The 14793-nt window shown below is 38.6% G+C and overlaps 1 protein-coding gene across 5 annotated transcripts in view; it reads left to right on the forward strand.

Annotated features, from left to right (window-relative positions):
• The window catches only part of ACAP2 (ArfGAP with coiled-coil, ankyrin repeat and PH domains 2), a 172248-nt gene that overhangs the window by 49103 nt on the left and 108352 nt on the right, over nucleotides 1–14793 (forward strand). For 3 of the 5 annotated variants that reach the window (NM_001105337.2, XM_059891945.1, XM_059892010.1), the window contains exon 2: nucleotides 14207–14264. In NM_001105337.2, the coding sequence (NP_001098807.2) occupies nucleotides 14207–14264 (58 nt within the window). Of the gene's footprint in view, nucleotides 1–14206; nucleotides 14265–14793 lie in introns of those variants that run through there. The other 2 variants (XM_059891977.1, XM_059891953.1) reach the window with 2 other exon arrangements.

The raw sequence follows: 14793 nt of genomic DNA on the forward strand, positions 1-14793 counted from the left end.
GGAGAACCTGAGAGGAGAGGAGGGATATATTCTTTTAACTATCTTTTAAAAACGTGTTCTTTTTTTTTCTCTAAGAAATGGCAGAATAGTGTCTCAGTCTTTAAAAATGAAATATAATGGAGCTCACTCAGAAAGATCCATGTGTGAACAGAAGATACAATTTTTTCCCCTGAGATGTGGAGCTGAATAAAACCCTTAAACAAACAAACAAACATTGTTTTCATCTGTATTCATTGTGTTTTTAAGTAGTATATAGAGGAGGTGTTTGAAAGGAATGAGTGCATTTTGGCAAGGGTTTTCATGGCTTGTATGTTTTTTCTTTTATTGTGTAACTCTATTGAAAGTGCTAGTGAGGGTCTGGAGGAAATCCTGCTTGGGAGAAGAAGATAATCAAATCCAGGTTCTGACTTTCTTTTGAAAGCTTATTCCAGAATAAAAAAATGTTAAAATGTTGACGTGTTATTCAAGATGATTCAGTCCTTTCTTCACTTTTAGTGGATGAGAGAGTTGAGGTCTGGAGAAAATCAGTGATCTTTCCAGAGACTCATGTTAGTTGGTGGAAAGACTAAAATTTTGGTTTCCATTTCTAGTTTGTTTCTCCATTATTCTTTTTTCCATCACAGGACTGGCTTTCTCGGGAATCTTGCCAGGTTTGCTTCGTTGACCGCTCTGAGTGGATAGGAGCAGTTAACATTTCTAGTATAACAGAATTTGGAGAATGTCCTTTTAATTTCATTGAGACTTTGTAAAAATGCAGACAGAGACTTTTCTTTAAAAGGTGGCTTATTATTTAATTTTATTGAAGCATAGTTAATTTAAAATGTTGTGTTTAATTTCTACTGTTCAACAAAATGACTCAGTTATGTTTGTTCTTTTTCCTATTCTTTTCCTTTATGGTTTATCACATACTATTATGTGATAGTGGCTTACAATTACTGTGTAATAAATATATATTCAGGGCCTTATTATTATTATGTAATATATATATATATAGCGTAATATATATTCAATCCCCCTGATACTGATTGCAGTTGTTGGTTCTCCTCTCATTGTAGATTAGCAGGGAAAACCACAAGGCCGTTCAGGTATGACCTAAATCAAACCCCTTATGATTATACAGTGGAAGTGACAAATAGATTCAAGGGATTAGATTTGATAGAGTGCCTGAAGAACTGTGGATGGAACTTCATAACATTGTACAGGAAGCAGGGATCAAAACCATCCCAAAGAAAAAAATGCAAGAAAGCAAAATGGTTGTCTGAGGTGGCCTTACAAATAGCTGAGAAAATAAGAGATGCGAAAGGCAAAGGGGAAAGGGCATTACATGCCCAACTGCATGCAGTGTTCCAAAGAATAGCAAGGAGAGATAAGAAAGTCTTCTTAAGTGAACAGTACAAAGAAATAGAGGAAAATAATAGAATGAGAAAAACTATAGATCTCTTCAAGAAAAAATACTAAGGGAACATTTCACGCAAAGATGAAAACAGTAAAAGGGACAGAACTTGCAGTGACCTATGCTTAAGAGATTAAGAAGACGAGTATACTAAAAGAGATTAAGAAGATGTGTCAAGAATGCACAGAACTGTACAAAAAAGATCTTAATGACTTGGATAACCAGAATGGAGTAGTCAGTCACTCAGCTAGAAGTGTGAAGACAGGCATTTTGGAGTATGAAGTCAAGTGGGCCTTAGGAAGCATTACTATGAACACAGCTAGTGGAGGTGATGGAATTCCAGCTGAACTACTCCAGATCCTAAAAGATGATGCTGTTAAAGTGCTGCATTCAACATGCCAGCAAATTTGGAAAACTCAGCAGTGGCCACAGGACTGAAAAAGGTCAGTTTTCATTCCAGTACCAAAGAAGGACAATGCCAAAGAATGGTTCAAACTACTGTACAGTTGTGCTCATTTCACATGCTAGCAAGGTAATGCTCAAAATCCTTTGAGCTAGGTTTCAACAGTATGTGAACTGAGAACTTCCAGATGTACAATCTGAATTTAAAAAAGGCAGAGGAGCCAGAGATCAAATTACCAACATCTGCTGAATCATAGAAAAAACAAGAGAATTTCAGAAAAATATCTACTTCTGCTTCATTGACTATGCTGAAGCCTTTGACTGTGTGGATCATAGCAAACTGTGGAAAATCCTTCAAGAAACTGAACTACCACACCACCTTACGTGTCTCCTGAGAATCCTGTATGCAAGTCAAGAAGCAACAGTTAGAACTGGATATGGAACAATGGACTGGTTCAAAATTGGCAAAGGTGTACATCAAGGCTGAATATTGTCACCCGGCTTATTTAACATACGCAGAGTACATCATGCGAAGTGCCGGGCTGGATGAAGCACAAGCTGAAATCAGGATTGCCAGGAGAAATATTAATAACCTCAGATATGCAGATGACACCACCCTTATGGCAGAAAATGAAGAGCAATTAAGGAGCTTCTTGATGGAAGTGAAAGAGAAGAGTGAAAATGCTGGCTTAAAAGTTAGCATTCAAAAAGCTAAGATCATGGCATCTGGTCCCATCACTTGATGGCAGTTAGATGGGGAAACAATGGAAACAGTGACAGATTTTATTTTCTTGGGCTCCAAAATCACTGTGAACAGTGACTGCAGCCATGAACTTAGAAGACGCTTGTTCCTTGGGTTGAAAGTATGACAAGCTCAGACAGTGTATTAAAAGGCGGAGACATCACTTCACCAACAAAATCCGTATAGTCAAAGCTGTGATTTTTTTCCAGTGATTATGTATGGATGTGATAGTCGGACCAAAAAGAAGAAGAGAGCTGAAGAACTGATGCTTTCAAATTGTGGTGCTGGAGAAAACTCTTGAGAGTCCCTTGGACAGCAAGGAGATCAAATGAATCAATCCTAAAGGAAATCAACCGTGGATATTCATTGGAAGGACTGATGCTGAAGGTGAAGCTCAAATACTTTGGCCACCTAATGTGAAAAGCTGACTCATTGGGAAGGACCGTGATGCTGGGAAAGATTGAGCAGGAGGAGAAGGGGGTGATAAAGGATGAGATGATTGGATAGTGTCATCAACTCAATGGACATGAATTTCAGCAAACTCTGGTAGATAGTGAAGGACAGAGAAGCCTGGTGTGTTTCACAACATGGGGTCTCAGAGAGTCGGACAAAACTTAGCAACTGAACAACAAAAACAAAAAGAGTTAGGTTGAACCGACCTTAATAACCTTGGAAAACCTAGTGGATTTTCAAGTAAATTTTATTACACAGTCATGCGGCCTAGATTGAAGTTATGAAGAAGTTAGGAGAAGACTCCAGTGTTTATTTGATATGTAATTTTTGTAAGAGGTAAAAAGTATTGAAGTGTCTTTTCTTAAAGCAGTTTGAACTTACTGTTTTATCTGCTAATCATAGGTCTGTTGTAACTTTTGTTTTTGCTCCTTTTCATTTTTTAAATTATTTTTTTTTTTAAGGTTTTGGTTTCGTTGGCTCTTCGTTGCTGCGTGTAGGCTTTCTCTTGTGGTGGAGGTGGGGCTGATCTCTGCTGTGATGCGCGGGCTTCTCATCGCGGTGATTTCCCTTGTTGCAGAGCACAGGCTAGAGGCATGCAGTCTCAGTAGTTACAGTGTGCAGGTTCAAGGGCTTGCACATGTCAGTCTTTGTGGCCCATGGGCTTTAGTTGCTCTGAGGCATGTGGAATCTTCCCAGACCAGGGACTGAACTCATGTCCCCTACTTGGCAGGCAGATTCTTACCCACTATACCACCAGGGAAATACTTTTACTCATTTTTAAACCACTTCAAATTCTTGTTGGGTATATGTAATAGCTTAATCTTATCACTACTTTCTTCCCTTTTGGCCCCATAAAATGAAAATGAAAAGAGACCGTGTATTTTCTTTAATAGAGTAGATAATTATAGCTAACATTTGTGCTAAGGTTTTTATATGTATTTTAAAATTTATTCTCATACATCTCTATGGAATATAATTGTTATTATCTGTGTTTTATAGATGAAATTTGTACACAAAGATCTTACTCAGTGCCATGTAGGTAGTAAGAAGTAAAATATGGATTCAAACCCAGACAGTTTTTAAAACTCCATTCCAGTGCCTCTTAACAAAAAAAGATATTACAGAGACCCAATTATAAAGGACTCAACTTATTGAACAAAACAATTCACAGTACAAAAGAATCTAATGAAGGATTTCTTTTAAAAAGTGTTCTCTGGTCAAAAACCCAGGGGGAGCCATCTCATTATATGGACAGTTTGGTAATCTAGTTTTACTCTGTTGAGCTATAGTGCTATCCTAGGGCCAGTGAGCTATCCCCTCATCCTGACATTGTCCTGTCTTTGCAAAGAATAGCCCAGTACTGCCCACGGTGAGTAAAGCTGTTGAGCTGAGAAGAATTTGATTGGGAATGGTAGGTCATGCTAGGCATATAGGCAACTCCTCTGAGTAAATGGTTATTCAGTTTATATGCAGCTTTTTAGGCATATATATATTTTATAAAACAAGGAACATAGATGTTTCAAATTCCATACATTATAGTTTTTATTTGATCTCTTTCATAATTCTTTAGGAGGTAGTTATGACAGAGCCTCAGATCCATGTTTAATGCTTCGAGGATATTTACGTGCTTAACAAGTGATGTTGAACACCCCATAGTAGCATTTTAGGTTGCATCATCATGTGACCTAATCTTAGATTATAAATTCCCTATTAAGCATATTGCCAAAGCTGAAGTGGAAGTGTTTTTTTTTTTTTTTAAAGGATCTCAAATGGATGGATAATTTTTTTTATTACTCTTCCTGTTTCTTTCAAATAATTTTCTATGCAATACTCTTGTCACACATACTAGTTATTTTTATGGATAAACTTGTAAAAACAGTGGTTTATAAAGTTTATTGTAAATCACTGTACTTCAATAAAAAACAAACAAAAACAAAAAAAGGTTATTTCTACATCAGAGATGTGCAATTATCTGGGTGGGAGAGTTCTATTTTTGTGCTTTTCATAGAGCTTTATTTAATTCACAGCCCAAAGTGATCACCATGTGACTAGAAATGTCTCAGTGTTAATACTTGCTGCTGTATTTTTTCCCATTCTAGTTTTATGTTTTTATTTTTAGTTAACTCTTTTGTGAGTTGATCATAAAAAACTGTGACACATGAATAGATAAAAGAATGATGTTATTATTAAAAATAAAGTGATTCAAAGAGCAACATCCCACTGTATAGCATATGTATGTATGTTAATTGCTCAATCGTGCTTGACTCTTTGCAACCCTATGGACTGTAGCCTGCCAGCCTCCTTTTCTCCATGTAATTCTTCAGGCTGGAATACTGGAGTGGGTAGCCATTCCATTTTCCAAGGGGTCTTCCCGAGCAAGGACTGACCCTGGGTCTCCTGCATTGCAGGCAGATTCTTTGCCATCTGAGCTACCAGGGAAGCCCACTGTAGAGCATAGAAACTATATTCAATATCCTGTTATAAATTAAAAGTGTTAGTCACTCAGTTGTATCTGACTCTTTCTGACCCCCATTGACTGTAGCCCGCCAGGCTCCTCTGTCTGTGGGATTTCTTGGGCAAGAATACTGGAGTGGGTTGCCATTTCTTTCTCCAGGGAATCTTCCCAACCCAGTTATTGTACCCCGTCTCCTTCATTGCAGGCAGATTCTTTACTGTCTGAGCCACCAGGGAAGCCTATAACCTGTTACAAATCATAATGGAAAAAGAACAGAATATATATAACTGAATTACTTTGCTGTACAGAGCTATTCAAAACCCTAAAGGATGATGACATCAAAGTGTTGTATTCAGTATGTCAGCAAATCTGGAAGACCCAGCAGTGGCCACAGGACTGGAAAAGGACAATCCTCATTCCAGTTCCCAAGAAGGGTAGTACTAAAGAATGTTCTAGCCATCAGACAATTGCACTCATCTCCCAAGCTAGTAAGGCCATGTTTAAAATCTTGCATGCTGAGCTTCAGCATTATGTAAACTGAGAACTTCCAGATGTTCATGTTGGGTTTAGAAAAGGCAGAGGAACCAGAGATAAATTGCTAACGTTCACTGGATCATAGAGAAGGCAAGGGAAGTCCAGAAAAACATCTACCTCTGTTTCATCGACTATGCTAAAACCTTTGACTGTGTGGATCATTATTAAACTGTGGAAAGCTCTCAAGAGATGGAAATACCATATCATCTTACCTGTCTCCTGAGAAACCTGTATGTGGGTCAAGAAGCAAGAAAGGAGTACGACAGGGCTGTCTGCTGTCACCCTGTTTGTTTAACCTATACACTGAGCACATAATGAGAAATGCTGGGCTGGATGAGTTACAAGCTGGAATCAAGATGGGTGGAAGAAACATCAATAACCACAGATATGTGGATGGCACCACTCCAATGGCAGAAAGCAAAGAGGAACTAAAGAGCCTCTTGATGAGGGTAAAGGAGGAGAGTGAAAGAGCCAGCTTAAAACTAAATATTAAAAAAACTAAGATCATGGCACCCAGCCCCATTACTGCATGGCAAATAGAAGAGGAAAAGGTGGAAGCAGTGACAGATTTCCTCTTCTTGAGCTCTAAAATAACTGTGGATAGTGACTGCAGCCATGAAATCAGAAGACGATTGCTTCTTGTCAGGAAAGCTATGACAAACCTAGACAATATGTTAAAAAGCAGACGTTACTCTGCCAACGAAGGTCTGTATAGTCAGGATATCGTCTTCCCAGTGCTCATGTATGGTTGTGAGAGCTGGACTATAAAAAAGGCAAAGTGTCAAATAATTGATGCCTTTGAACTCTGGTTCTGGAGAAGACTCCTGAACGTCCCTTAGACAAGGAGATCAAACCTTGCTTGACAAGGTTGATACGATTGATAAGGAGATCAAAGATCAAACCTTGCTTGATAAGCTTGACAGGGAGATCAAAGATCAAACCTTGCTTGATAAGATTGACAAGGAGATCAAAGTCAATCTTAAGAGATATCAATGCTGAATACTTGTTGAAAGAGCTGAAGCTGAAGCTCCAGTATTTTAGTCATCTGATGTGAACATTGGAAAAGTCCCTTATGCTGGGAAAGGTTGAAGGCAGAAGGAGAAGGGGACGACAGGAAGAGATGGTTGGATGGCATCACCGACATGATGGATGTGAGTTTGAGCAAGCTCCGGGAGTTGGTGATGGACAGGGAAGCCTGGTGTGCTGCAGTCCATGGAGTTACAAAGAGTGGGACACAACTGAGCGACTGAACTGAACTGATGTCATTCATATATTAAAAAGCATTTTTATCCATGTTCTTGCATTTGATATTTATAGTGAGGAGTCAGTAAACTTCCCATAAGGGGTCAGGTAGTAGTAAATATTTTAAGCTTTTTAGACCATATGTTCTCTCTCCTACTGTTCAACTCTGCCAGTAGGATGTGAGAGCTTACATAGGCAATGTGTCAGTGGATGAGCTTGACTACGATTCCATAAAACTTTATTTATGGACACTGGAATATGATTTTCATAAGTCATTAAATATTTTTCTTTTTTTTTTTCAACCATTTAAAAATGCAAAAATTTTTAGCTTACTGTTTGTGTGACGGTAGGTTAAGGGCCACATTGTCTGATAGGCTGTCATTTGCTGACTGCCTGCGTCTGGCTGCAATGCGGGAGACCTGGGTTTGATTCCTGGGTCGGGAAGATCCCCTGGAGAAGGAAATGGCAACCCACTCCAGTATTCTTGCATGGAGAATCCCATGGACAGAGGAGCCTGGTGGGCTGCAGTCTACGGAGTCACAAAGAGTTGGACATGACTGAGCGACTTCACTTTCACTTTCTTTTGGGCTTCCCTGGTGGCTCAGAGGTTAAAGCGTCTGCCTGCAATGTGGGAGACCTGGGTTCGATCCCTGGGTTGGGAAGATCCCCTGGAGAAGGAAATGGCAACCCACTCCAGTATTCTTGCCTGGAGAATCCCATGGACGGAGGAGCCTGGTGGGCTACAGTCCACGGGGTCACAAAGAGTCAGACATGACTGAGCGACTTCACTTTCTCGTAATCCTGTGATTATAATCCAGTCAGACTCTACTGACTGCCTTCTGTTTTTTTGCCCTTTATTTTTACCATCTTTTAACATTATTTTACATGTTCTTGTTTTGCTACTTAATCATGTGTTTTCTTTCATTGTTAATGTATGTATAACTTTTAAAATTTAATAAATTTTATTACATTTAAGCTATGGAGGATAGGTTCAGTAATGTGTTCCCTTTAATGCCTTACACATTTTACAAAATTATATGCTCAATAAGGGCTTCCCTGATAGCTCAATTGGTAAAGAATCCATCTACCTGCAATGCAGGAGACCCCGGTTCGATTCCTAGGTAGGGAAGATCCGCTGGAGAAGGGATACGCTTCCCACTCCAGTATCTTGAGCTTCCCTTGTGGCTCAGCTGGTAAAGAATCTGCCTGCAGTGTAGAAGACCTGGGTTCAATCCCTGGGTTGGGAAGATCTCCTGGAGAAGGGAAAGGCTACTCACTCCAGTATTCTGGCCTGGAGAATTCCATGGACTGTATAGTCCATGGGGTCCCAAAGAGTTGGACATGACTGAGCGGCTTTCACTTTCACTTTCATATGCTCAATAAGTATTTGAGAGAGTTGGAAAGGAATAATGTCTGTCTTTCACTATTTGAAGGATTGTTGTCTAGATTGTTTTACCTATTCATTTGTATAGTAAAGATGTGTTCCAGAATGATTCTCTTGCATTATGAGTAGAAGTAATAAGAAGGTAAAATTTACCTCAGAATTCAGGGAAGGGAAAGCAGAGAAGGAAGTTCTTATGGATTGAGTTTTTTTGTGATGACATATGTACTGTGGCCAGTGATATGGACAGTCCCTCCTTTAACCTTTACTTAACCTTTGTTTTAAATAGGTATTTCTTTACTCAGTTTACAGTGAAAAAACCAGATAAAATACCTTAGCCTTAAATATGAGTGGTAGGACAGAATTTGAACCCAGATCATGTTCTTTCCATATATTTTACTTTTTTATAGTAAGGATATACAGCAACTTAACAGGCTGCCTTAGACACTGACTATTTACTTATTGCTACAAGTTTTCACAAACACATCTTAAATAACCAAGGACAGAGATTTTTTCCTTAGAGAAGGTGAAATGTTGAAGAAACCTTCATGATAACCTTTTATTCTTTGAATATGTGATTACAAAGGGCTTTAATCTGAAATGATAGGCAAAACACATTTTCTCTCTTAGTTTTGTACATAGCTTTTACCTCTTTAAAGAAGGGTGTTTAAAAGTGTTTCATAAATAAATTCATAGAATGCTACAATGAAATAAAATTGAGAAATGTACATGAAGTTTCTATCAAACTGTATATTTAGTAGAAACCACTGATAAAATCAGATCTTAAAGCTGATTATTTTAGGTAATTTTCTTAAAGTTGAAGATTGAATCAAGCTAAAATAAATGAAGGTTAAAAGTATAAATGGAGACAGAATACCCTGGTGGTCCAGTGGTTAGGCCCTCATGCTTCCACTGCTGGGGGCCTGGGTTCATACCTTGGTTAGGGAACTAAAAGTCCTGCAAGCCATATGGTGAGGCCAAAAAACAGTGTAAATGAAGAAAGTTTCTGACAGTAATTAATTGTGGAGTTTCTTTTTTGGCTCAGCAGACATTTTGAATGTCTGTACTGCTACCTGGAGCTTAGACTAGTGAGAGAAGTAGACAGAGGTAGAGATACCAAGAGGACATACCTCCTGGGAAGGGGATGTTGGAACTTACCCCCTTTATTAACTTTAAAATGCTATTTAAAATCATTGAAAATACTAAAACAGTCTTGAAGTATAAGCATAAAAAGTGTAAATCCCTTTTTTTACTTTCTGCTCTCTGATCCCCATTCTTCAGAGTTATAGTTAGCAGACTGGTAAATATGCTCCCAGGTTTTTTTCTTATGCATATACCAGTAGGCCTCCCCCCAAAGAAATTGGACTCACGCTATATATAATTTTGTAAATTGCTTTTCCTCCCTTGTGATACACTGTAATGTACATGTTTCCATGTCAGTAGATATAGATCAATCTCATTTAAAAACCTTCTACCTTGGTGATGGGATGGGATCCCATCATTTATTTACATTATTTCTTATTGCTGGGCATGTAGGTTTTCAACTTACAAAAAATAGATATCCTTGAACTAATACACTTTATTTTCTGAATTGTTTAAACGATGAGTAACATAGAGGCAGGTGAAGAGATGAAGCAGGGCAAAGGCTAATAGAGTTTTGCCAAGAGAACGCACTGGTCATAACAAACACTCTCTTCCAACAACACAAGAGAAGACTCTACACATGGACATCACCAGATGGTCAGCACCAAAATCAGATTGATTATATTCTTTGCAGCCAAAGATGGAGAAGCTCTATACAGTCAGCAAAAACAAGACCGGGAGCTGACTGTGGCTCAGATCATGAACTCCATATTGCCAAATTCAGACTGAAATTGAAGAAAGTAGGGAGAACCACTAGACCATGCAGGTATTACCTAAATCAAATTCTGTATGATTATACAGTGGAAGTGAGAAATAGATTTAAGGGACTACATCTGATAGACAGAGTGCCTGATGAACTATGGACAGAGGTTTGTGACATTGTACAGGAGACAAGAATCAAGACCATCCCCAAGAAAAAGAAATGCAAAAAGGCAAAATGGCTGTCTGGGAAGGCCTTACAAATAGCTGTGAAAAGAAGAGAAGCGAAAAGCAAAGGAGAGAAGGAAAGATAAAAGCATCTGAATGCAGAGTTCCAAAGAATATCAAGGAGAGATAAGAAAGCCTTCCTCAGCAATCAGTGCAAAGAAATAGAGGAAGACAACAGAATGGGAAAGACTAGAGATCTCTTCAAGAAAATTAGAGATTCCAAGGGAACATTTCATGCAATGATGGGCTCTATAAAGGACAGAAATGGTATGGATCTAACAGAAGCAGAAGATTTTAAGAAGAGGTGGCAAGAATACACAGAACTGTACAAAAAAGATCTTCACGACCAAGATAATCACGATGGTGTGATCACTGACCTAGAGCCAGACATCTGGAATGTGAAGTCAAGTGGGCCTTAGAAAGCATCACTATGAACAAAGCTAGTGGAGGTGATGGAATTCCAGTTGAGCTATTTCAAATCCTGAAAGGTGATGCTGTTAAAGTGCTGCACTCAATATGCCAGCAAATTGGAAAACTCAGCGGTGACCACAGGACTGGAAAAGGTCAGTTTTCTTTCCAATCCCAAAGAAAGGCAATGCCAAAGAATGCTCAAACTATCGCACAATTGCACTCATCTCACATGCTCGTAAAGTAATGCTCAAAATTCTCCAGTCCAGGCTTCAGCAATACGTGAACCATGAACTTCCTGATGTTCAAGCTGGTTTTTGAAAAGGCAGAGGAACCAGAGATCAAATTGTTAACATCTGCTGGATCATGGAAAAAGGAAGAGATTTCCAGAAAAACATCTATTTCTGCTTTATTGACTATGCCAAAGCCTTTGACTGTGTGGATCCCAAAGAACTGTGGAGAATTCTTCAAGAGATGGGAATACCAGACCACCTGACCTTCCTCTTGAGATACCTATATGCAGGTCAGGAATCAACAGTTAGAAATGGACACGGAAAAACAGACTGGTTCCAAATCGGGAAAGGAGTATGTCAAGGCTGTTTATTGTCACCCTGCTTATTTAATTTATATGCAAAGTACATCATGAGAAACGCTGGGCTGGAAGAAGCACAGGCTGGAATCAAGATTTCCGGGAGAAATATCAATAACCTCAGAGATGCAGATGACACCACCCTTATGGCAGAAAGTGAAGAGGAACTAAAAAGCCTCTTGATGAAAGTGAAAGTGGAGAGTGAAAAAGTTGGCTTAAAGCTCAACATTCAGATAACGAAGATCATGGCATCTGGTCCCGTCATTTCATGGGAATTAGATGGGGAAACAGTGGAAACAGTGTCAGACTTTATTTTTTTGGGATCCAAAATCACTGCAGATGGTGATTGCAGCCATGAAATTAAAAGACACTTACTCCTTGGAAGGAAAATTATGACCAACCTAGACAGAATATTCAAAAGCAGAGACATCACTTTGCCAACAAAGGTCCGTCTAGTCAAAAGGCTATGGTTTTTCCAGTAGTCATGTATGGATGTGAGAGTTGGACTGTGAAGAAAGCTGAGGGCCGAAGAATTGATGCTTTTGAACTATGGTCTTGGAGAAGACTCTTGAGAGTCCCTTGGACTGCAGGGAGATCAAACAGTCCATTCTAAAGGAGATCAGTCCTGGGTGTTCTTTGGAAGGACTGATGCTAAAGCTGAAACTCCAGTACTTTGGCCACCTCATGCGAAGAGTAGACTCATTGGAAAAGACTCTGATGCTGGGAGGGATTAGGGGCAGGAGGAGAAGGGGACGACAGAGGATGAGATGGCTGGATGGCATCACCGACTCGATGGACATGAATTTGGGTGAACTCTGGGAGTTTGTGATGGACGGGGAGGCCTGGTGTGCTGCGATTCATGGGGTTGCAAAGAGTTGTACACGACTGAGCGACTAAACTGAACTGAAATGAAGAGATGAGGGTTAATGTGAAGGGGAAATGTTATCTAGGCTAAGGGAACAATGTGTCATTTGAAAAACTGCTGCAGAAAATGACGAACTTTTTAGTTTGAGAGAAGAATTTCTCTTTCTGTGCTGTGGAAGTATAGCGCCTTCTGTTTTCTTGAACTATGTGCTAAGGTATTTCATTTTATAGAATTGGCATTTCTTTCCTGAGTAATTTATAGTTACATAATTTTCTTATCTTGGCAGTTAAAAACTTTTTCAATGAATGTTGCCAGATAGAGAATTAGAAGGACTTCCCAGGTGGCTCAGCGGTGAAGAATTCGCCTACTAGTGCAGGAGACGTTAAGAGACATGGGTTCCATCCCTGGGTCAGGAAGAGTCCCTGGAGAAGGGAATGGCAACTCACTCCAGTATTCTTGCTGGGGGAATCCTATGGACAGAAGAGCCTCGTGGGCTACAGTCCATGGGATTGCAAAGAATCAGACATGACTAGCAACTGAGCATGTATGCAGAAAGTAGAACCACAAGCTGATAATAATGGTCATTCAAGAGGCCACACAGAGGTTAAGTGGGTACTTTTGGGAGTAGAGCTTATATCTTAGCTATTTTTCTCTTCTTAACACTAACTGAGAATTCTTGCCCAGAGTTCAAAATGGGTTTTGGGTGGCTGCTCCTCCACTGTTATCCATTTGAAACAAATTTTGGTAAATGAAAAAACAGATATTGTGAAGTTGCTAGTTAATCGAGTAGTTGTCTGAAAATTAAACTGATAGCTTAAAGTAGATGAATAACATTTTTTAATTTGAATAACATTTTTTTACTCTTCAGTATTGTTGTTGTTGTTCAGTCACTCATTTGTGTCTGACTCTTTGCGACCCCATGGACTGTAGCACGCCAGGCTTCCCTGTCCTTCCCCATCTCTTAGAGCTTGCTCAGCCTCATGTCCAGTTGAGTTGATGATGCCATCCAACCTCTCATCCTCTGTCACTTTCTTAAGTATACAAAATCTTAAGTATAAAACCTTACTATCCTTAAAAAGTTTTAGTTGCTGCTTTTCTTCACCCCTTAATTTCCAATTTTGGAAATGTTGCCCTACAGCGCCTATCAAGTACTATGTTAGTGTTAGAATTTTGTCATTCCTAGGGGAAAAGAATCTGCTGATTTCTTTAAAAATACATTGGAAACAAAATGGTGTATTAAATAAGGGTAATATATATCTTTCTGACTATTTCTAAAAGTAAAAGCCTTTATTTTTGGTTGCCAATGATGCTTTGCTGTTTGATTACATGTGCTTTGTTGAATAGAAATACGAGTTTTGTAAGGCTCAACTTTTAAAAGTTCTTGCTTGTTTTAAAAAACCTAATGCTAAATAGTTCTAACTAGTGTTATTAATTTGAAGACTATGAATACTTTGAGTAACTTAGCTTGTGTTCTCTCATTACCTTAAACAATAATCTTTCATCTGTTGTAACACATGATTATGAAATATTCATACTTTGTTCTAAGGGAATTAGTACTGTACATGAAGTGTAGTTTTTAAGCATTCATACCTATTTTTTCACTTGGAGTTACTTTTCAAGAGTAAAGTGTACATTTAAACACAAAATAACTTATTTTTGTTTAATTTTTTAGGGCTGCTTTGGAAGAAGTGGAAGGAGATGTGGCAGAATTGGAACTGAAACTTGATAAGGTAAATTTTACTTTAACTTTTTAAAACAGTAGTTCCTGTTTTGCATACTGATTTGTGCCTACAGTGCCAGATGGGTCACATGATTTCTTTTATATCCATGAAGGTAAATGCTAATATTATCCCGATTTTACACATGCAGAAGTTGAGGCTAGAGATGTTAAGTAGTTGGTTGAAAATTTAATCGAAATGCCAGAGCAAGAATTTGAACCCTGTCTGACTAGGCATCTTTTATACTGTTGGAAGTTTGTTTCCTTCTCCATCAAATAGATTGCAGTATAACTTTGTGTTGCTTAATGGATAGCATATGTAACCGAACCATTCTTGGTTGTATATTTGGGTTTGGCCGTGTTCAAATATAAAAATTTTAATACTCATTCCATTTTTTAAAGCTTAATGCCAGAAATACTGAATATGTATTTATTTAATAATTGATATTAAATTGTCATATTCTATGCAGGGGTAAACGTACATTGATTCCTATCTTCTGTGTTAATTATTGATAATCTCTTTTTTTTTTGTCTCTATCTCA

This window comes from Bos taurus, chromosome 1, assembly GCF_002263795.3.
Source record: "Bos taurus isolate L1 Dominette 01449 registration number 42190680 breed Hereford chromosome 1, ARS-UCD2.0, whole genome shotgun sequence".
NCBI classification, from domain to species: domain Eukaryota; kingdom Metazoa; phylum Chordata; class Mammalia; order Artiodactyla; family Bovidae; genus Bos; species Bos taurus.